The sequence below is a fragment of the Ranitomeya imitator genome, chromosome 2, assembly GCF_032444005.1.
Source record: "Ranitomeya imitator isolate aRanImi1 chromosome 2, aRanImi1.pri, whole genome shotgun sequence".
NCBI classification, from domain to species: domain Eukaryota; kingdom Metazoa; phylum Chordata; class Amphibia; order Anura; family Dendrobatidae; genus Ranitomeya; species Ranitomeya imitator.
Window position 1 is genome coordinate 378,751,058 of NC_091283.1, and position 18,390 is coordinate 378,769,447.

Consider the following 18,390-nt stretch of genomic DNA (forward strand, 5'->3'; position numbering starts at 1 on the left):
AAACGGAATCCGTCACTGGATTCCATCATTTAACAGATCCGGCGCCATAGGCTTCTATTCTAGCAAGCGATGGACGGTGTCGGATCCGTCCCTGTCTGTTTTTTCGATGTACACAAAAAATGTTACTTTGTCCGTTTTCTTCGGCCGCGGGACAAACAATTTTCAATGGATCCAGCGAACGACGGATGAAATGTGAGGCTATCCATCGCAATCCATCACTAATACAAGTCTATGAGGAAAAAACTGATCCGGCGACATCATTTTTTTTCAATTTGACGGATTGCGACTGATTGCAAAAACTGATGTGTGAAAGGGGCCTTAAAAAGAATGATGGGGGTCTCCGTTCTTGACTTGATTTCCGAGAACTAAACAAAATCACTGTTAAAAATACGTACCCGCTTCCACTCATCCCCGACTTATATAATCAGCTTCTGGGGGCCAGGGTGTTCTCTAAACTTGATCTTAGAGGGGCTTACAATTTGATAATGATCCGGAAGTGTGATGAGTGGAAATTGGCGTTTTTAACGTTTGAGGGTCTGATTGAAAGCCTTGTCATGCCTTTCGGATTATCTAATACACCTGCGGTGTTTCAGAATTTTATGAATTATATTTTCTCTAATTGCATTGGAAGATTTGTTGTAATATACCTCGATGACATTGTAAATTTCTCCCCAGACTTGGACACTTACCAGGAACATGTCCATGTGGTGTTACAGAGACAGAGGGAGAACTCTCTGTTTGCTAATATCATACCTGTTTTTGTTCTGACCCAAAGTTAGATATGCCAGATCACCAGTGAGGCTGAATTAGGAGGTTGCTTGGAGAAAAAACTGTTTTAATGGAACAAGAGGCAGTTTTTTTTACAGCAAATGTAACTCATGTGCCCCCCCCCCCCCTGTTTCCCACGGGTCATGCTGACCTCTATTTACCATGTACCCAGAACATGCTGTTTGCTGACTATTGAAAACAAGATAGGAAGTATAAAATCCTTGAATCGGAGACTACAAGACTACAGCATCATAAGAGCAAATTCTAGCAATTAAAGGCAAAACATTAACCCTTCTATGTCAATTTCCCCCTTTTGTAAATGGTATAACCTTTTGCCATGGGATCAGCTGATGTCCACAAATGAGCTGCTTTTCAAAAACCTGACCGGCACATCCAAACATAGACTAAGTGTGAACAGGTGCTGAACCTAGAGTCGCCAACTCGTATATAGCCGTAAAGAGGCTACCAGGTACACATAAAATTGGCCATTTTTATGCGCTAAACGCTCTCATTTTTCATATTTCTAGTGCAGTAATGCAGTTCAAATTTCGTGTTTCAAGTTTGCATGTTCTAGCGCTGCAGTGTGCTGCCTTATTTACTTAACTATATACGAGTTGGCGACTCTAGGTTCAGCACCTGTTCACACTTAGTCTTTGTTTGGATGTGCCGGTCAGGTTTTTGAAATGTATTCTTTAGCCTTCTGATCGTGCACTCCGCCTCCTAGCCACAGGTGTTTTAATTACGGCAGGTCCAATACCCCTCCATAGAGAGAGAGAATTTTAGTCTAGGAAGAGGTTTCGCATGTACCCATTCAGATGGAGACGTTTATTCTCAGCGAGGTAGGGCAAGTGTAGGACCTGGTATAAGAGAGATGCCGTAAAGGGGCTACCAGGTACCCATAAAATTGGCCATTTTTATGCGCTAAACGCTCTCATTTTTCATATTTCTAGTGCAGTAATGCAGTTCAAATTTCGTGTTTCAAGTTTGCATGTTCTAGCGCTGCAGTGTGCTGCCTTATTTACTTTACTTCACAAATGAGCTACTGTCTCATGGGTCTAGTACCCATAAGGAGCTTTCTACCTGCTTCGCCCACCCACCCTCAGTGAGGACACTCACTTCCCCCTTCAGAAATGCATCACAGAGCACGCAAAACTCTATGGATGAGTAAGTGAAAACAGAAAAATATTTCATCACTTTTTTTGGAGTATAAAATATCAAACAATTTGTACCACAAAGTATATAATACTCTAAGGTTGACAATATAGTAAATTTTTTCACACACAAAAAAACCCGAATGTGGTCAACTGCTGCAGCCGTATATTTAGCAACAGACTGCAAAGCACTAATCCCCGCCTAGAGACTGTATTCAGCCACTCTCTCTGCTTCTGCAACTCTCTCTCACTGTCTCTGTATCTGATACAAGCAGTAAAGCTAACGGGCTGTTAGTATAATGGATCAGCTTCAGCACCGGTATCAACACTACTGGACTCTGATTTGTTATGCCGTGCGCACACTTGCCTGGACAAGCACTCTCTCCCTCTAATAAGAACTGTCACAGAGCTGTGCAATGCGTCATCAAGATGGATATGGCAATACAGTGACTGGCAGGAAATCTCCGCTTGCTTGTTGGCTGTGTAACAGGAGTCAAACATGCTGGGTGGGAATTAGTTTGAAATCGAGCTCTGCCTAATGCTTGCTGAGTTGGGACGAGCGAGTAGTGAAATATTTGGACTCCCTATACTTGTACCGAGTATACCGTACTACTCGGGTATTTGGTATGAGTGGCGAGTCCAATGTTAGTCAATGGAAAATGCGAGTAATTGTCTGCTGGACCCTACAAAGCGGTCTGGGGGCTGAGGAATAGGCTAAAAAGGTGTAAATGTTAAAAAAATGTATGCTGTAAACAAATGAATATAACATGGGGGCACCTGGTCAGGGGCTGCACGAGTGGTTTTACACCACTGCTTCACTAGAATGTACAAACACTATTTGAAGTCCTGTCTTTTTTTTTGCTGTCAGAGCGGGACTCGTACGCCACTTACGCAGTGCCAATGATATGACTCGTGTATGATGCTGGGCGGATAGCCAATCGTACTAATGCCGCCCACAACCAAGAAGGTTGCGGCATTAGTGTGATTGGCAAATGCTGGGCGGGAGAACCAAATAGTGCGAGGCGCAGAGTGAAATACTCGCTATGTTCCGAGTACCGCGAGTACTTCATTACTCGCCGAGTACCGAATAGCCACGATTGTATTCGCTCATCCCTATTGATGAGTAATGAGCACATCCGAGCACCCAAATAATCTAGTGATATTCAAGTATCACTGAGCACGTTCACTCATCCCTAACAGAGACATGTCCATTTTTGATCAGAGTCACAAATCAAAAATACCCATACTGGTCTATGGGTCTATAAAAATAATGGACAGCACATGGATGGCAGTGGTGTTTAGTTCATGGTATGTCCATGATTTGCAGTCAGTAGAAGAAGCTTTGCAATTTCTTTTACCAAATTTAAAAATATCTTATGAAAATCTGACAGTAAAAATTTAAACTTTCACCCAACACTAAGGAAATTCGTATGAAAAACCATGATGACACCTGGAATATTAATCAATATGTGAAAAATCACTAATGTCTGAATGAAGCCTTATTGGTAGAGTACATTGATTATGTTATGAATGTACTTACCAGCAAGGTGGAACAAGCTGCCATGTGTTTGGTATTGACAAAACCAGACAGTGAGTCCAGAGCGCCCCTGCTATTCACTTTTTTAACCCCAATACAAGGATTTTTATTTTGATACAGGAAGTTTCTAGGACATAAATTGCAGTATATTCAATGATTATTACATTGATGATCATAGATGGTCAGGTGATACACAGAAGTCGGGCAGGCAGATATTTAAGCAGAGGGATGCAGGTGAGATGCACATTAAGGTCAATAGATAGCAGCAGTTCGAGTTCAGGCAGGCAAAAGAGAAAAATCACATTATTGAGATTAGATGCAGCTAGAGAGACAGATGATGGGAGAATCCAGTATCCGGTCAAAACCAAGCCACAAATGCTTATCTTCCACTCTTTACTTTTCAAAAATATAAAAAATCAATACAAATATGTACCTGGCACCAGAGCACTGCACTTACTCCAAAGCCCTGGCTCATGTGGTCTGATATCTATTGTATGTGATGGACATCTAATATTACTGACCTATATGAGCCGTCATGAGTCTTTACTAAATGTTTTACTGCGAAAGGTAGCCGAAGGGCACAAAGAAACCTAAAACTATGGCAAAGCTACAGGGAAGTGAACTGTCATGATCCGTTCCAGGGTTTATTAGTGTCTGCCCTTTTTTGGACGGATCATATCAAGGGTTAACTTTGCTCTGCTTCATTCTGGGTTCGGGTTTGCTATTTAGCTCCTATGAATCTTGCTGGCAGTGTCAGTTATAGTTTTGTCTTCGGCCTGTGAACCTGACTCTGGAAACCCTTGGTCTGTCCTGCTGTTAACCCTGACTTGTCCTGTGTCTGTAATCCCCCTCTGTCTGCCCTTTCCCTGCGTTTGTCTGTTCTGATAGCATCAGAGAATCAATCTCCTGGCTTGGTTATTGACTCTGTCTTGATTTGTCCCTATTGTACCGTATTTTGCTCGCTCTGGTTTACTGATCTCCTGCTATGTCCTGACTATCCTTTCTGTTTAATCCTTTTTGTACCGACGTGTTATCTTGTGTCCTGACTCTGCTTTTTCTGACTACTCACTTGCCACTAGGTGGCATCTGTTCAGCTGCTCAGTGTATGCAGTCTCGCATCCCTATTAAACTCCCCCTGGTGTTAGTTGCACTGCAGCTGCACGACATTATAACTGACCACACATTTAAAGGGAACCTGTCACCCCGTTTTTTCAGATTGAGATAAAAATACTGTTAAATAGGGCCTGCGCTGTGCGTTACAATAGTGTATGTAGTGTACCCTGATTCCCCACCTATGCTGCGAAATACATTACCAAAGTTGCCATTTTCGCCTGTCAATCAGGCTGGTCAGGTCAGGTGGGCGTGGTGACATCGCTCTTTTCTTCCCCAGCTTTCCGTTGGTGGCGTAGTGGTGTGCGCATGTCCAAGTTCCGAATCCACTGCGCGCACGTGAAGAAACAGCGCGCGATCTGCGCTATTACCCCTGTCATCTCGGCTTCAGGAAAATGGCCGCCGCGATCTCCATCTGCGCACGCGCGGCATCCCGCGGCCATTTTCCTGAAGCCCCGTGCAGCAGAGAACTCCATCTGCGCACGCGTGGCCCCAGGAAGATGGCTGCCCCCACCGATGACAGGGGTAATAGCGCAGATCGCGCGCTGTTTCTTCACGTGCGCGCAGTGGATTCGGAACTTGGACATGCGCACACCACTACGCCACCAACGGAAAGCTGGGGAAGAAAGGAGCGATGTCACCACGCCCACCTGACCTGACCAGCCTGATTGACAGGCGAAAACGGCGACTTTGGTAATGTATTTCGCAGCATAGGTGGGGAATCGGGGTACACTACATACACTATTGTAACGCACAGCGCAGGCCCTATTTAACAGTATTTTTATCTGAATCTGAAAAAACGGGGTGACAGGTTCCCTTTAAAGGGGATTTTGTCTTTTTTTTTTCTCTGGTCATGGATCCGCTTTGCAACCTGGCGGATCAAGTGTCCAGTCTGACACAGATGGTGCTGGATTTTTCTAGGAAACATCAGTCCCTTGACACGTCTCATGTTGTTAGCCTGCCTGGTGACTCAGTGGATGTCTCTTTGCACTCTCCTGAACCTACTGTCAAGCTCCCAGATACCTTCTCTGGGGAGAGGGAGAGATTTAATACTTTTAACGAGAGTTGCGAGCTTTTTTTTCTCTTCGACCTCGATCTTCTGGAGATGAGTCAATGGGTGGGGTTAATTATTTCCTTACTGCGGGAGGGACCTCAGTCATGGGCCTTCTCTTTACCTGCTTCTGCCCCTGAACGTGTGTCTGTTGACAAATTCTTTGAGGCTTTGGGACTTATTTATGATGAACCGGACCGCGTCAGGGTTGCAGAGGACATGATCATGAGTCTCTCCCAGAATTAACTCACTGCTGAACAGTATTGTTCTGAGTTTAGGCGGTGGTCCGTTGAGGTGTCCTAGGATGACTCTGCTCTGAGATGCCTGTTTGAGAGAGGACTTTCTGATCATCTCAAGGACACTCTGGCCCTTCATACGCCACCCAGTTCCCTGGTGGAGGCCATGACTCAGGCCATTCGTATGGACCGGAGATTACGGGAGAGAAGAATTATCCAGCGTGAGATTCCTATTTTGCCTGTCAAGTCTGAGGAGACTATGGAAGTTGGTGTCATCAATTTCAAGGAAGAAGGAGAGGAAACGGCGATGTGATGGGAAATTATGTTTTTATTGTGGAAATCCAGGACATTGGAAGAAAGACTGCCCCTCTTGTCCATCGAGTAACAAGCTGCCGAGTCTGGGTGATGGTCTTGGAGGTCATCCAGACTCTCAGGTACCATTTTTCTCATGTCAAAAAGTTTTGCTACAGGTGGAACTGTGTTATGGAGGTGTTTTTGCATCCACCTCCGCATTTGTGGACTGTGGATCTTCCATGAACTTCATTGACTATAGTCTGGTGTCCAAGTTAAAGTTAAGGTACCGTCACACTCAGCGACGCTGCAGGGATATAGACAACGAGCCAATCGCTGCAGCGTCGCTGTTTAGGTCGCTGTAGAGACGTCAAACACAGCAGCTTCAGAACGATGCAGGAGCGATCCAGTGACGTAACGGCGACTCACTTATCGTTGTAGCTGGTTGTTAGCTCCATGTTAAAACATTGCTGGCATCGTTGCTTTTGATGTCAAACACGACGATACACGCCGACCTGGCAACCAAATAAAGTTCTGGACTTCTAGCTCCAACCAGCGATATCACAGTGGGATGCAGATCGCTGCTGCATGTCAAACACAACGAGATCGCTATCCAGGACGCTGCAACGTCACGGATCGTTGTCGTTCTCGTTGTAAAGTTGCTGAGTGTGACTGTACCTTTAGGGACACTTAGACTAGAGACTCCCATCCATATCGTTGCAATTGATAAGACACCGTTGGCTCAAAGTGTTCTTAGATTTGTCTCTGAGGAGTTCCTCCTCAAGGTGGGTTCCTTACACCAGGAACGAATTTCATATTTTGTTATGAATAATCTTCCTGCGGGACTGGTGTTGGGGATTCCCTGGTTGCAGAGGCATAATCCTGTTATAGACTGGGGATCTCGTGATATTGTTAAATGGGGTCCTAATTGTTCCAATGGTTGTCTTTCTGCTGTGTGTGTGTCCGCCATTTGTCCAGAAGGTATTCCGGAGTACCTAAAGGACTTTGGTGATGTGTTCTCTGAAAAAGAGGCTGAGGTCTTACCACCACATCGTCCATATGATTGTACCATCAATCTTATTCCGGGTTCTAAATTGCCCAAAGCCCGTTTGTACAATCTTTCTGGCCCGGAACGTACTGCTATGAAAAACTATATCTCTGATAGTCTACGCAAAGGTCACATCCGTCCCTCTGTCTCACCTGTGGCCGCGGGATTTTTTTTGTCAAGAAAAAAGATGGTGGTTTACGCCCATGCCTCGATTTCCAGGAACTAAATAGAATTACGGTGAGAAATACCTACCCTCTCCCACTCATTCCTGATCTCTATAACCAATTGTCTGGGGCTAACTGGTTTTCCAAACTCGATCTTAGGGGAGCATATAACCTTATCCGCATTCAGGAAGGGGATGAGTGGAAAACGGCATTTCTCACCTCCGAGGTCCTATTTGAAAATTTGGTCATGCCCTTTGGTCTCACGAACGCGCCCGCGGTGTTTCAGAACTTCATAAATGATGTCTTTTCTAATTTTATCGGGCGCTTTATGGTTGTATACCTGGATGATTTCCTTGTGTTCTCGCCTGACAAAGAATCTCACATTGGTCATTTACGTGCTGTTCTTCACAGGTTACGGGGAAATTCTTTGTTCGCTAAACCAGAGAAATGTTTGTTTTGTGTCCAGGAGCTTTCTTTTCTGGGGATCATCCTTTCTGCGAATGGGTTTCGGATGGATCCCGGAAAGGTACAGGCCATTGTTGATTGGGTGCAACCCAGAGACCTCAAGGGGTTGCAGCGTTTTTTGGGTTTTGCCAATTATTACCGGAAATTCATCAAGGGGTTTTCTCAGGTAGTCAAGCCACTCACCGATCTCACTCGCAAGGGGGCTGATCTCAAAGTTTGGTCATCCTTGGCAGTTGATGCATTTATTACATTAAAAAAGTGTTTTATGTCTGCTCCTGTATTAGTTCAGCCCGATCCATCTAAACCATTTATTGTAGAGGTGGACGTATCAGAGGTGGGAGTAGGGGCGGTGTTATCTCAGGGACCCGTTACTTTGACCAACTTAAGACCATGTGCTTTTTTTCCCCAGAAGTTTTCTTCTGCTGAGAGGAACTATGATGTTGGGAACCAGGAGTTATTGGCTATAAAATTGGCTTTTGAAGAATGGAGGCATTTTTTGGAGGGGGCGGTTCATTGGATCACGGTGATTACTGATCACAAGAACTTGTCTTATATTGAAACTGCCAAACGGTTAACTCCTAGACAGGCTAGGTGGTCGCTTTTTTTCTCTCGTTTTCATTTCTCAATCACTTTTCGGCCTGGTTCCAAGAATGTCAAGGCTGATGCCTTATCTCGCAGTTTTGATCCAATATCACCCCCCAAACCTCCTTCCTCCATTCTTCAGCATGGGGTGGTTGTTGCAGGGGTATCCTCTGAATTGGAGCAGGAGATTCAAGAGGCTCAGTTTCTTGCTCTTCCCTCTTTGCCTGACAATAAGCTTTTTGTCCCAGTTCAGTTCAGATTGAGGATTCTCCATGAGTTCCATGATTCTGCTCTTAGTGGTCACCTGGGGATCTCTGCCACCCGGAAAGCTATTGCTAAGCTGTTTTGGTGGCCCTCCATGAACTCTGATATCATTGTGTTTGTGTCTGCTTGTGATACTTGTGCCCGTGCTAAAGGTACTGTCACACTAGACGATATCGCTAGCGATCCGTGACGTTGCAGCGTCCTCGCTAGCGATATCGTCCAGCGTGACAGGCAGCAGCGATCAGGCCCCTGCTGGGAGATCGCTGGTCGGGGAAGAAAGTCCAGAACTTTATTTCGTCGCTGGACTCCCCGTAGACATCGCTGAATCGGCGTGTGTGACACCGATTCAGCGATGTCTTTGCTGGTAACCAGGGTAAACATCGGGTAACTAAGCGCAGGGCCGCGCTTAGTAACCCGATGTTTACCCTGGTTACCATCCTAAAAGTAAAAAAACAAACACTACATACTTACCTACAGCCGTCTGTCCTCCAGCGCTGTGCTCTGCTCTCCTCCTGCTCTGGCTGTGAGCGTCGGTCAGCCGGAAAGCAGAGCGGTGACGTCACCGCTCTGCTTTCTGGCTGCCCGGCGCTCACAGCCAGACCAGAGAAGCAGAGCGCCGAGGACAGACAGCGGTAGGTAAGTATGTAGCGTTTGTTTTTTTACTTTTTAGGATGGTAACCAGGGTAAACATCGGGTTACTAAGCGCGGCCCTGCGCTTAGTTACCCGATGTTTACCCTGGTTACCGGGGACCTCGGGATCGTTGGTCGCTGGAGAGCTGTCTGTGTGACAGCTCTCCAGCGACCAAACAGCGACGCTGCAGTGATCCGGATCGTTGTCGGTATCGCTGCAGCGTCGCTATGTGTGACGGTACCTTAAGAGCTCCCATAACCGGCCGGCCGGGGAATTGGTGCCATTGCCAATTCCGGATAGACCTTGGACTCATTTGTCCATGGATTTTATCACTGATCTTCCTCCCTCCAATCGCAAAACTGTAATCTGGGTAGTGGTTGACAGATTCAGTAAGCAAGCGCATTTTATACCTCTGGCAGGATTGCCTAATGATAAGACACTATCTAGATTGTTTGTTGAGCACGTTGTACGGCTGCATGGTGTGCCTTTGAGTGTGGTTTCTGATAGAGGAGTACAATTTGTGTCCAAATTTTGGAAGGCATTTTGTAAAAAATTGGGTATTTGTTTGAACTTTTCCTTTGCTTACCATCCTGTGACCAATGGGCAGACGGAGAGGACCAATCAGTCACTTGAACAGATTTTGAGGTGTCTTGCTACGTCTCAGCAGGATGATTGGTGTTCTTCATTACCCATGGCTGAATTTGCATTTAATAATCGGATTAACCAGTCCACCGGCACCTTTCCATTCTTCTGTAACTACGGTTTTCACCCCCATTTTGGTGAATTTTCTAGGCTGGATTCAGGATGTCCAGGGGCTGATACGGCAGTGCAGCAGTTGGGGGAGGTGTGGAGGGAGGTCCAGAAGAACATTGGGAAGGCTCAGGGCAAACATAAACTTTTTGCTGATAAGCGACGGTCTGTAGGACCTATATTTCTGGTAGGAGATAAAGTGTGGTTGTCTACCAAGAACATTCGTCTTAAGATTCTTTCTGCTAAGCTTGGTCCTAGGTATATCGGTCCTTACGAGATCACTGAGGTGGTCAATCCAGTTGCCTTTCGTTTACGCCTTCCTCAGTCACTTTATATCCCCAATGTGTTCCATAAATCCCTTCTTAAGTCCTTTGTACCATCTTCCGCTGGACCTCCATCCCCTCCGCCTCCTGTCTCTGTGGATGGTCAGACCGAGTTTGAAGTAGAACGGATTGTGGATTCTCGTATGGTTCGTAGTTCACTTCAGTATTTGGTCCATTGGAGGGGTTATGGTCCTGAGGATCGATCTTGGGTTCCGGCACGATCTGTCCATGCTGATCGACTGATCCGGGCATTTCATGCACATTATCCTGGGAAACCTGGGGGTCCGGTAGATCTGGGGATTTATTCTGATAGAATATAGGCTGAACTGGATGGACTAATGTGTTTTTTTTCGCCTTGCTAACAGTTACTATGTTAAATATTATTCCCTGTTATTGAAAAAAATTAAAATCTCTTTTATTTTTGTTAGATACCTGTAGCAGAAGCTCAGAGAAACATCTGTTATTTGCACATTTTAAAGAAGAAAATCATGGTGTCAAATCAGATTCGTATGAAGAGCAGATCCTTATCCCGGATCGACTTCCAAGTCTTCACATCAAAAAGCTTTCAACTGATCCTTTTCAACAAGTCCTATCTTCTGATTTATCACAGACTGTTGAGCATAGTAAAAATAACAGTACGGATATGCAACATCAAACAAATCATACACAAGAGAAATCCTTTTCATGTTCAGAATGTCGGAAATGTTTTTTTAACGAATCAAACCTAGTTGCACATCAGAGAATTCACACAAAGGAGAAATCATATTCATGTTCCGAATGTGGGAAATGTTTTTTACGCAATTCAAACCTGGTTGCACATCAGCGAATTCACACAATGGAGAAACCATTTTCATGTCCAGAATGTGGGAAGTGTTTTTCACAGAGCGGAACACTTGTTTATCATCAGAGCATTCACACAGGGGAGAAACCATTTTCATGTCCAGAATGTGGGAAGTGTTTTTCACAGAAAAGGACACTTGTTTATCATCAGAGAATTCACAAAGGGGAGAAACCATTTTCATGTCCAGAATGTGGGAAATGTTTTATATACAAATCAAATCTGATTGTACATCAAAAAATTCACACAAAAGAGAAGCCATATTCATGTTCCGAATGTGTGAAATGTTTTAGAAACAAATGGGACCTGGTTAGACATCTGAGAATTCACACAGGGGACAAACCATTTTCATGTCCAGAATGTGGGAAATGTTTTAATGATGGCTCCACTCTTAGCAAACATAAGAGAACTCATAGAGAGTAAAAAAAAACATTTTTCACATTCGGAATGTAGTAAACATTTTACAAAGCAAGTTTTGTTGCCTATCAGAGAGCTCATATAGGGAGCGTGTAGCGCGAAACAGCTGTCATCCTTCAGACAACATGTTCTCCCTGTCCATGTCCTAATAAAGACTTGTTTGCAGCAGTGGGCTTGGTGAGTGCTAACTACTTTTGTTCTCATGTATTTTCGGACACAATGCACTTTTTTGGTTAAGCACCCCTAGTGCCCATGCAATGAGTAGGAAATAAAGGCACTGGTACAGCATTTTACAGCACGCACACAGGTGATCGCATTTTGTCAGCAGTGCGGGTATATATATTTTCTTTTTTTGGACTTTATAAATATATGTTATATTATATTGGGTTATTCAAATATGTCATGATTCTTTCACTCTATCTCTTTGTCATTAATAATGTATATGTGTTACTTACCTTATATTTCCTGAACTATTATTATCTCTCACTTATCTGCTTCTTCTGCCCAGGCATCAATGTTGTATCATGTGCACATATGTTCTAGGTCTACTGAATGTTCCACATATATATTTTGTATGGACATACTCCATTTTCCATTGTTCTCTGATGTGTTCCTCTTTAAACACGTATCTTTCATGACATCAATGTTTGATTTGTAATCTGGGCTATGGCTTATTTGAGTGTTCTACATATTATGTATGGATTTATCTTATCACTAGTGTTGAGCGATACCTTCCGATATTTGAAAGTATCGGTATCGGATTGGATCGGCCGATATCAGCAAAATATCGGATCTCACCGATACCGATACCCGATGCCAATGCAAGTCAATGGGACCAAAATATCGGAATTAAAATAAACCCTTTCTTTCCTTGTAGATTAATTCCACATGAAGGAAAACAACTAAGAATAACGTAGAATGTATCGGAGGAGGTGGAGGCAGGGGTGGATTAAGGGTAGCCAGGGCCCCAGGCTGTTCAGACACTGTGGGCCCCCCCGGTCATGTGACGGGGGTCATGATATACCCGAACCAGATTATTCCAGAAAAATGTCCGGGCCCTACTCTACTGTAACCTATTAAATATTTGTTAAAATCTGCAATACAATTTAGGTATATTTTGACCAATAATATCACATACAAGGAACAAATACCACCGCCCCATGACCAGACCACAAATTACAACCACAGTGATCGAATAATATCACATAAAGGAACAAATACCACCGTACCATGACCAGACCACAAATTACAACCACAGTGATCGAATAATATCACATACAAGGAACAAATACCACCGCACCATGTCAAGACCACATATTACCACCACTTGGTGACCAAATAGTACATACAAGGGACAAATACCACAACACCATTTCCAGTCCACATATTACCACCACAATAGTGACTGAATACTACAATACTGATCAGTAATAAAAATAAAAAAACACAATACTATTACCATAAGTGCCAGTATTCACAGGAGATCTGTACTTAGTATGCAGTGTCTGTGTAGAGGTAATACAGAGATCACTGGTGGTATTATACACAGGAGCTCTGTATATAATATATAGGTAATACTGTGATCACTGGTGACATTGTACACAGGACCGCTGTATATAGTATAAAGTGTATAGTGTCAGTGTATAGGTAACACTGACTCACCAGTGACGTCTCTAGGTGAAGTCCTTCATCTTTCATCCAGCAGAGACCGCCATCATTTCTTCCAGCCAGGACTCGTTTCTGCAGGAAATAATACAGTTATCTCGAGCTCCGCTTGCAGAACACATTACTTAATTTTTCACAAATTCTACATTACACCACATGAAGAAAAAAAGGCAACATAGTGTCACTCTACACAGTAACAGGACCGCCCCCCCATTTAAAACTGTATACTCAAAAAATAAAATAAATACATCACTGCAGTAATAATATCCCTTAATTAGCCCCTATGGTAATAATATTCCCCACCCTGGCCCCGTGTGTCTCATTCCTGGCTCCAGCCATATGTTCTCGCATCCTGCCCTCATGAGTATCCATTCTACCCCATATGATCTCCACATCCTGCCCCATATGTCTCCATCGTATCCATCCTGCCCCAGGATCCAATCCTGCCCCATGTCTTTCATTCTGCCCGGTGTCTACATTCTGCCCATGCCTCCAGTCCTGCCCCCAGTGTGTCCAGCAATCTGCTCCAGTATGTCCAGCATATTGCCCCAGTGTCCAGCAATCTGCCCCAGTGTGTCCAGCAATCTGCCCCAGCGTCCTCCAGCATTGCCCCAGTGTCCTCCAGCATTGCCCCAGTGTTCTCCAGCATTGCTCCAGTGTCCTCCAGCAATCTGCCCCAGCGTCCTCCAGCAATCTGCCCCAGTGGCCTCCAGCAATCTGCCCCAGTGGCCTCCAGCAATCTGCCCCAGCGTCCTCCAGCAATCTGCCCCAGTGTCCTCCAGCAATCTGCTCCAGTGTCCTCCAGCAATCTGCCCCAGCGTCCTCCAGCAATCTGCCCCAGTGTCCTCCAGCATTGCCCCAGTGTCTTCCAGCAATCTGCCCCAGTGTCCTCCAGCAATCTGCCCCAGTGTCCTCCAGCAATCTGCCCCAGTGTCCTCCAGCATTGCCCCAGTGTCCTCCAGCAATCTGCCCCAGTGTCCTCCAGCAATCTGCCCCAGTGTCCTCCAGCAATCTGCTCCAGTGTCCTCCAGCAATCTGCCAGTGTCCTCCAGCCATCTGCCCCAGTGTCCTCCAGCAATCTGCTCCAGTGTCCTCCAGCATTGCCCCAGTGTCCTCCAGCAATCTGCCCGTGTCTTCCAGCAATCTGCCCCAGCGTCCTCCAGCAATCTGCCCCAGTGTCCTCCAGCAATCTGCCCCAGCGTCCTCCAGCAATCTGCCCCAGCGTCCTCCAGCAATCTGCCCCAGCGTCCTCCAGCAATCTGCCCCAGCGTCCTCCAGCAATCTGCCCCAGCGTCCTCCAGCCATCTGCCCCAGTGTCCTCCAGCCATCTGCCCCAGTGTCCTCCAGCATTGCCCCAGTGTCCTCCAGCATTGCCCCAGTGTCCTCCAGCAATCTGCCCCAGCGTCCTCCAGCAATCTGCCCCAGCGTCCTCCAGCAATCTGCCCCAGCGTCCTCCAGCAATCTGCCCGTGTCCTCCAGCAATCTGCCCCAGCGTCCTCCAGCAATCTGCCCCAGTGTCCTCCAGCATTGCCCCAGTGTCCTCCAGCAATCTGCCCCAGTGTCCTCCAGCAATCTGCCCCAGTGTCCTCCAGCAATCTGCCCCAGTGTCCTCCAGCATTGCCCCAGTGTCCTCCAGCATTGCCCCAGTGTCCTCCAGCAATCTGCCCCAGTGTCCTCCAGCAATCTGCCCCAGTGTCCTCCAGCAATCTGCCCCAGTGTCCTCCATCAATCTGCCCCAGTGTCCTCCAGCAATCTGCCCGTGTCCTCCAGCAATCTGCCCCAGTGTCCTCCAGCAATCTGCTCCAGTGTCCTCCAGCAATCTGCCTGTGTCCTCCAGCCATCTGCCCCAGTGTCCTCCAGCAATCTTCTCCAGTGTCCTCCAGCATTGCCCCAGTGTCCTCCAGCAATCTGCCCGTGTCTTCCAGCAATCTGCCCCAGCGTCCTCCAGCAATCTGCCCCAGTGTCCTCCAGCAATCTGCCCCAGCGTCCTCCAGCAATCTGCCCCAGCGTCCTCCAGCAATCTGCCCCAGTGTCCTCCAGCCATCTGCCCCAGTGTGCTCCAGCATTGCCCCAGTGTCCTCCAGCATTGCCCCAGTGTCCTCCAGCAATCTGCCCCAGGGTCCTCCAGCAATCTGCCCCAGCGTCCTCCAGCAATCTGCCCCAGCGTCCTCCAGCAATCTGCCCGTGTCCTCCAGCAATCTGCCCCAGCGTCCTCCAGCAATCTGCCCCAGTGTCCTCCAGCAATCTGCCCCAGTGTCCTCCAGCAATCTGCCCCAGCGTCCAGCAATCTGCCCGTGTCCTCCAGCCATCTGCCCCAGTGACCTCCAGCAATCTGCCCCAGCGTCCTCCAGCAATCTGCCCCGGCGTCCTCCAGCAATCTGCCCCAGCGTCCTCCAGCAATCTGCCCCAGCGTCCTCCAGCAATCTGCCCCAGTGGTCTCCAGCAAACTGCCCCAGTGTGTCCACCGTTATCCAAAAAAAACAAAAAAAAACAAACAATCTCCTCACCTGTCCGCACTCCAGCGGCGAGCTCCCTCCAACAGAGCACACTCGCCGGCGACTGACAATGACGTCAGACGCCGGCGACGTGTGCGCTGCGGCCGACATCAGCCGCCAGCCTCCAATTGGCTGGTGGCTGTTGTTAACTATTGACGTGCGGGCTCGCACGCTGCAAGGGGGCCGGTGAGCAGATGAGAAGGGGCCCGATGCGGGCCCCCTCTCTGCCCACCGGGTACGGGGGCACATAAATGCCGGCGGCGGCGGGCATTCACAGATGATTAGCAGAGGGTCAATCTCTGCAGTAGCCCAGGGCCCCCCCAGACCACTGGGCCCTGGGCTACCGCCCATATTGACCCTCTGATAATCCGCCCCTGGGTGGAGGGGACATTAAAGGCATAGAGGTTTAGCCCATTCAAATGGAATAGCAGGAATTATACATTTTTTAACACGTTCGGAGTTAGAAAGATTTTGACTATGTTTAGATTTTTTAGATCTTGTCAGATATGTATGTTTCTCTACTTCCATGCTCTGCACCTTTTTTTTTTTTTACTTCTACCACACTTTCTTCTTCATCATCCTCACCAGCAGCATCTTTTTCATCAACTTCTTCACCTTATTCATCTTCTTCACCTTCTTCATATTATCCTTTTTTTTTTAAATTCCTCATATTCTTCTCATTCAACTCTTCTTCTTCATATTGAAATTCATCATCTCCTTCATATTCCTCTTCATCAAAATCTCAAATCCGGTTACTAAGCAGGAGGTACCCGTGCCACAAAGCACTACCAAGGACCGCCTGACGTTGGTGGAACTCGGATACCCAGAAGGAGGCACCTAAGCCAAAGGCTCTGCCCGGAACCTGCTGACGGTGCTGGAACCAGGATGGGGAGCAGAAGGTAAAAGAGCAAAAGACACTGCCGAGAACCAGCTGACGGTACTGGAACCCAGATGGCTACCCGAAGGTAGAAGAGCCAATGGCACGACCGAGGACCAGCCGATGGTGCTTGAACCCGGTTACTAAGCAGTAGGTACCTGTGCCACAAAGCACTACCAAGGACCGCCTGACGTTGGTGGAACTCGGATACCCAGAAGGAGTGACCTAAGCCAAAGGCTCTGCCCGGAACCAGCTGACGGTGCTGGAACCAGGGGGACCTAATCAAGATTGTGTTGCCAAGAACCAGCTAATGGTGCTGGAACTCAGGCGGCAGAAGGTCCACAGTAAAAGAAAAAATAGGCCGCGATCCAGCCGCAGTTACCGAAAACCAACAGTCCTACAGGGCGAGCTTGTCCTATTGGCACTACAGAACTAGCCTTGATTGCCACTTCCCGCAGCCCACATAGGAAGCACCTAAACTGCAGGCACCATGGAGTCGGCTAACCCGACCGCAACACGACAGGACAAAGTTTTGGAGTCTAAGTGACCTTGACACTACCCGGAAACAGCTGACGGTGCTGGAACCAGGCTGGGCAGGAGGGAGTACCCGTGACAAAGACACTTCTGAGCAGCAACTGGCGGTGTTGGAGCCCAGGCATTACATGACAGAATGTAGGCTGAGGTCTAATTGGAGCAAGTTGAAAGGGAACCTTTAACCCCCCCCCAGACATTAGCAACTTTGAATCCCACCTTGTACAGCCCTAACAATGCACAAGGAAAAGGTGGCTCTTTTAGTTATGCTCCCTGCACACGCAGAACTAAACACTTATAAAATGTGTCCCCTGATACCAAGAAACCATCCCGGAGGTGGGACTTTCCTTCGTAATGAGATGCAGCACAGCCGGCATTCAGACCCCCTTGGTGCCGGGCACAGCCTCAGCAGCGTTGTTTCAATCTGTCATGGAGCCCGCACTATTATGTTAAACCTTGGCCATGCGCTGTTACCGCTGCCAGTCTTCTGACATCATTTGGTGTCAGGCTGACTGTGCCTGTGCGGGCGCGTTTCAAGAGATCACGGCCCGCAGTGTCTTCTGATTTTGTCACACTGAGGGCCTGGGATTCATGGCCATGCGCAGTGCATATCTTTGCCTCTCACTCCTCTCCATCTGCCCTCTTCTGAGTGTGCGGTATCAGCTGATCCATAATCACATGCCAGGCCTGTGACGCCGCACAGTATGAGGAAGGCGGAAGCAGATGAGTAGGAGTTGAAGATATGCACTGGGCATGCCCATGAATCCCAGGCCCGCAGTGTGACAAAATCAGAAGACACTGCGGGGCGGGATCTCGTGCAGCGCGTACGCACAGGTGCAGTCAGCCTGACATCAAATGATGTCAGAAGAAGGGCTGTGCTAACAGCGCCTGACCAAGGTTAAACATAACAGCGCAGGCTTCGGGACAGATTCAAACAACGCTGAGGAGGCGGCGCCATGGAGGCATGAATGCTGGCCGTGCTGCGTCTCATTCCAAAGAAAAGTCCCACCTCCGGGATGGTTTCAAGGTATGAGGGGACACATATTTTATAAGCGTTAAGTGCAGCATCTGCAACGGGCATAACTAAGGCTACGTTCACATTTGCGTCTTGCGACGCAGCGTCGTCGACGCATGCGTCATGCGCCCCTATCTTTAACATTTTGGGCGCATGGACATGCGTTGTCATGCGTTTTGGT

The 18,390-nt window shown here is 47.2% G+C and overlaps 1 protein-coding gene across 1 annotated transcript in view; it reads left to right on the forward strand.

The window, feature by feature from the left end:
* Window positions 1–12,265, forward strand: part of LOC138664038 (zinc finger protein 1 homolog) — a 44,410-nt gene extending 32,145 nt beyond the window's left edge. Inside the window, exon 7 of the mRNA XM_069750451.1 lies at window positions 10,800–12,265. Within this exon, the coding sequence (XP_069606552.1) occupies window positions 10,800–11,632 (833 nt within the window). The 3' untranslated portion in view covers window positions 11,633–12,265. The remainder of the gene's footprint in view (window positions 1–10,799) is intronic.
* Window positions 12,266–18,390: the final 6,125 nt, after the last annotated feature.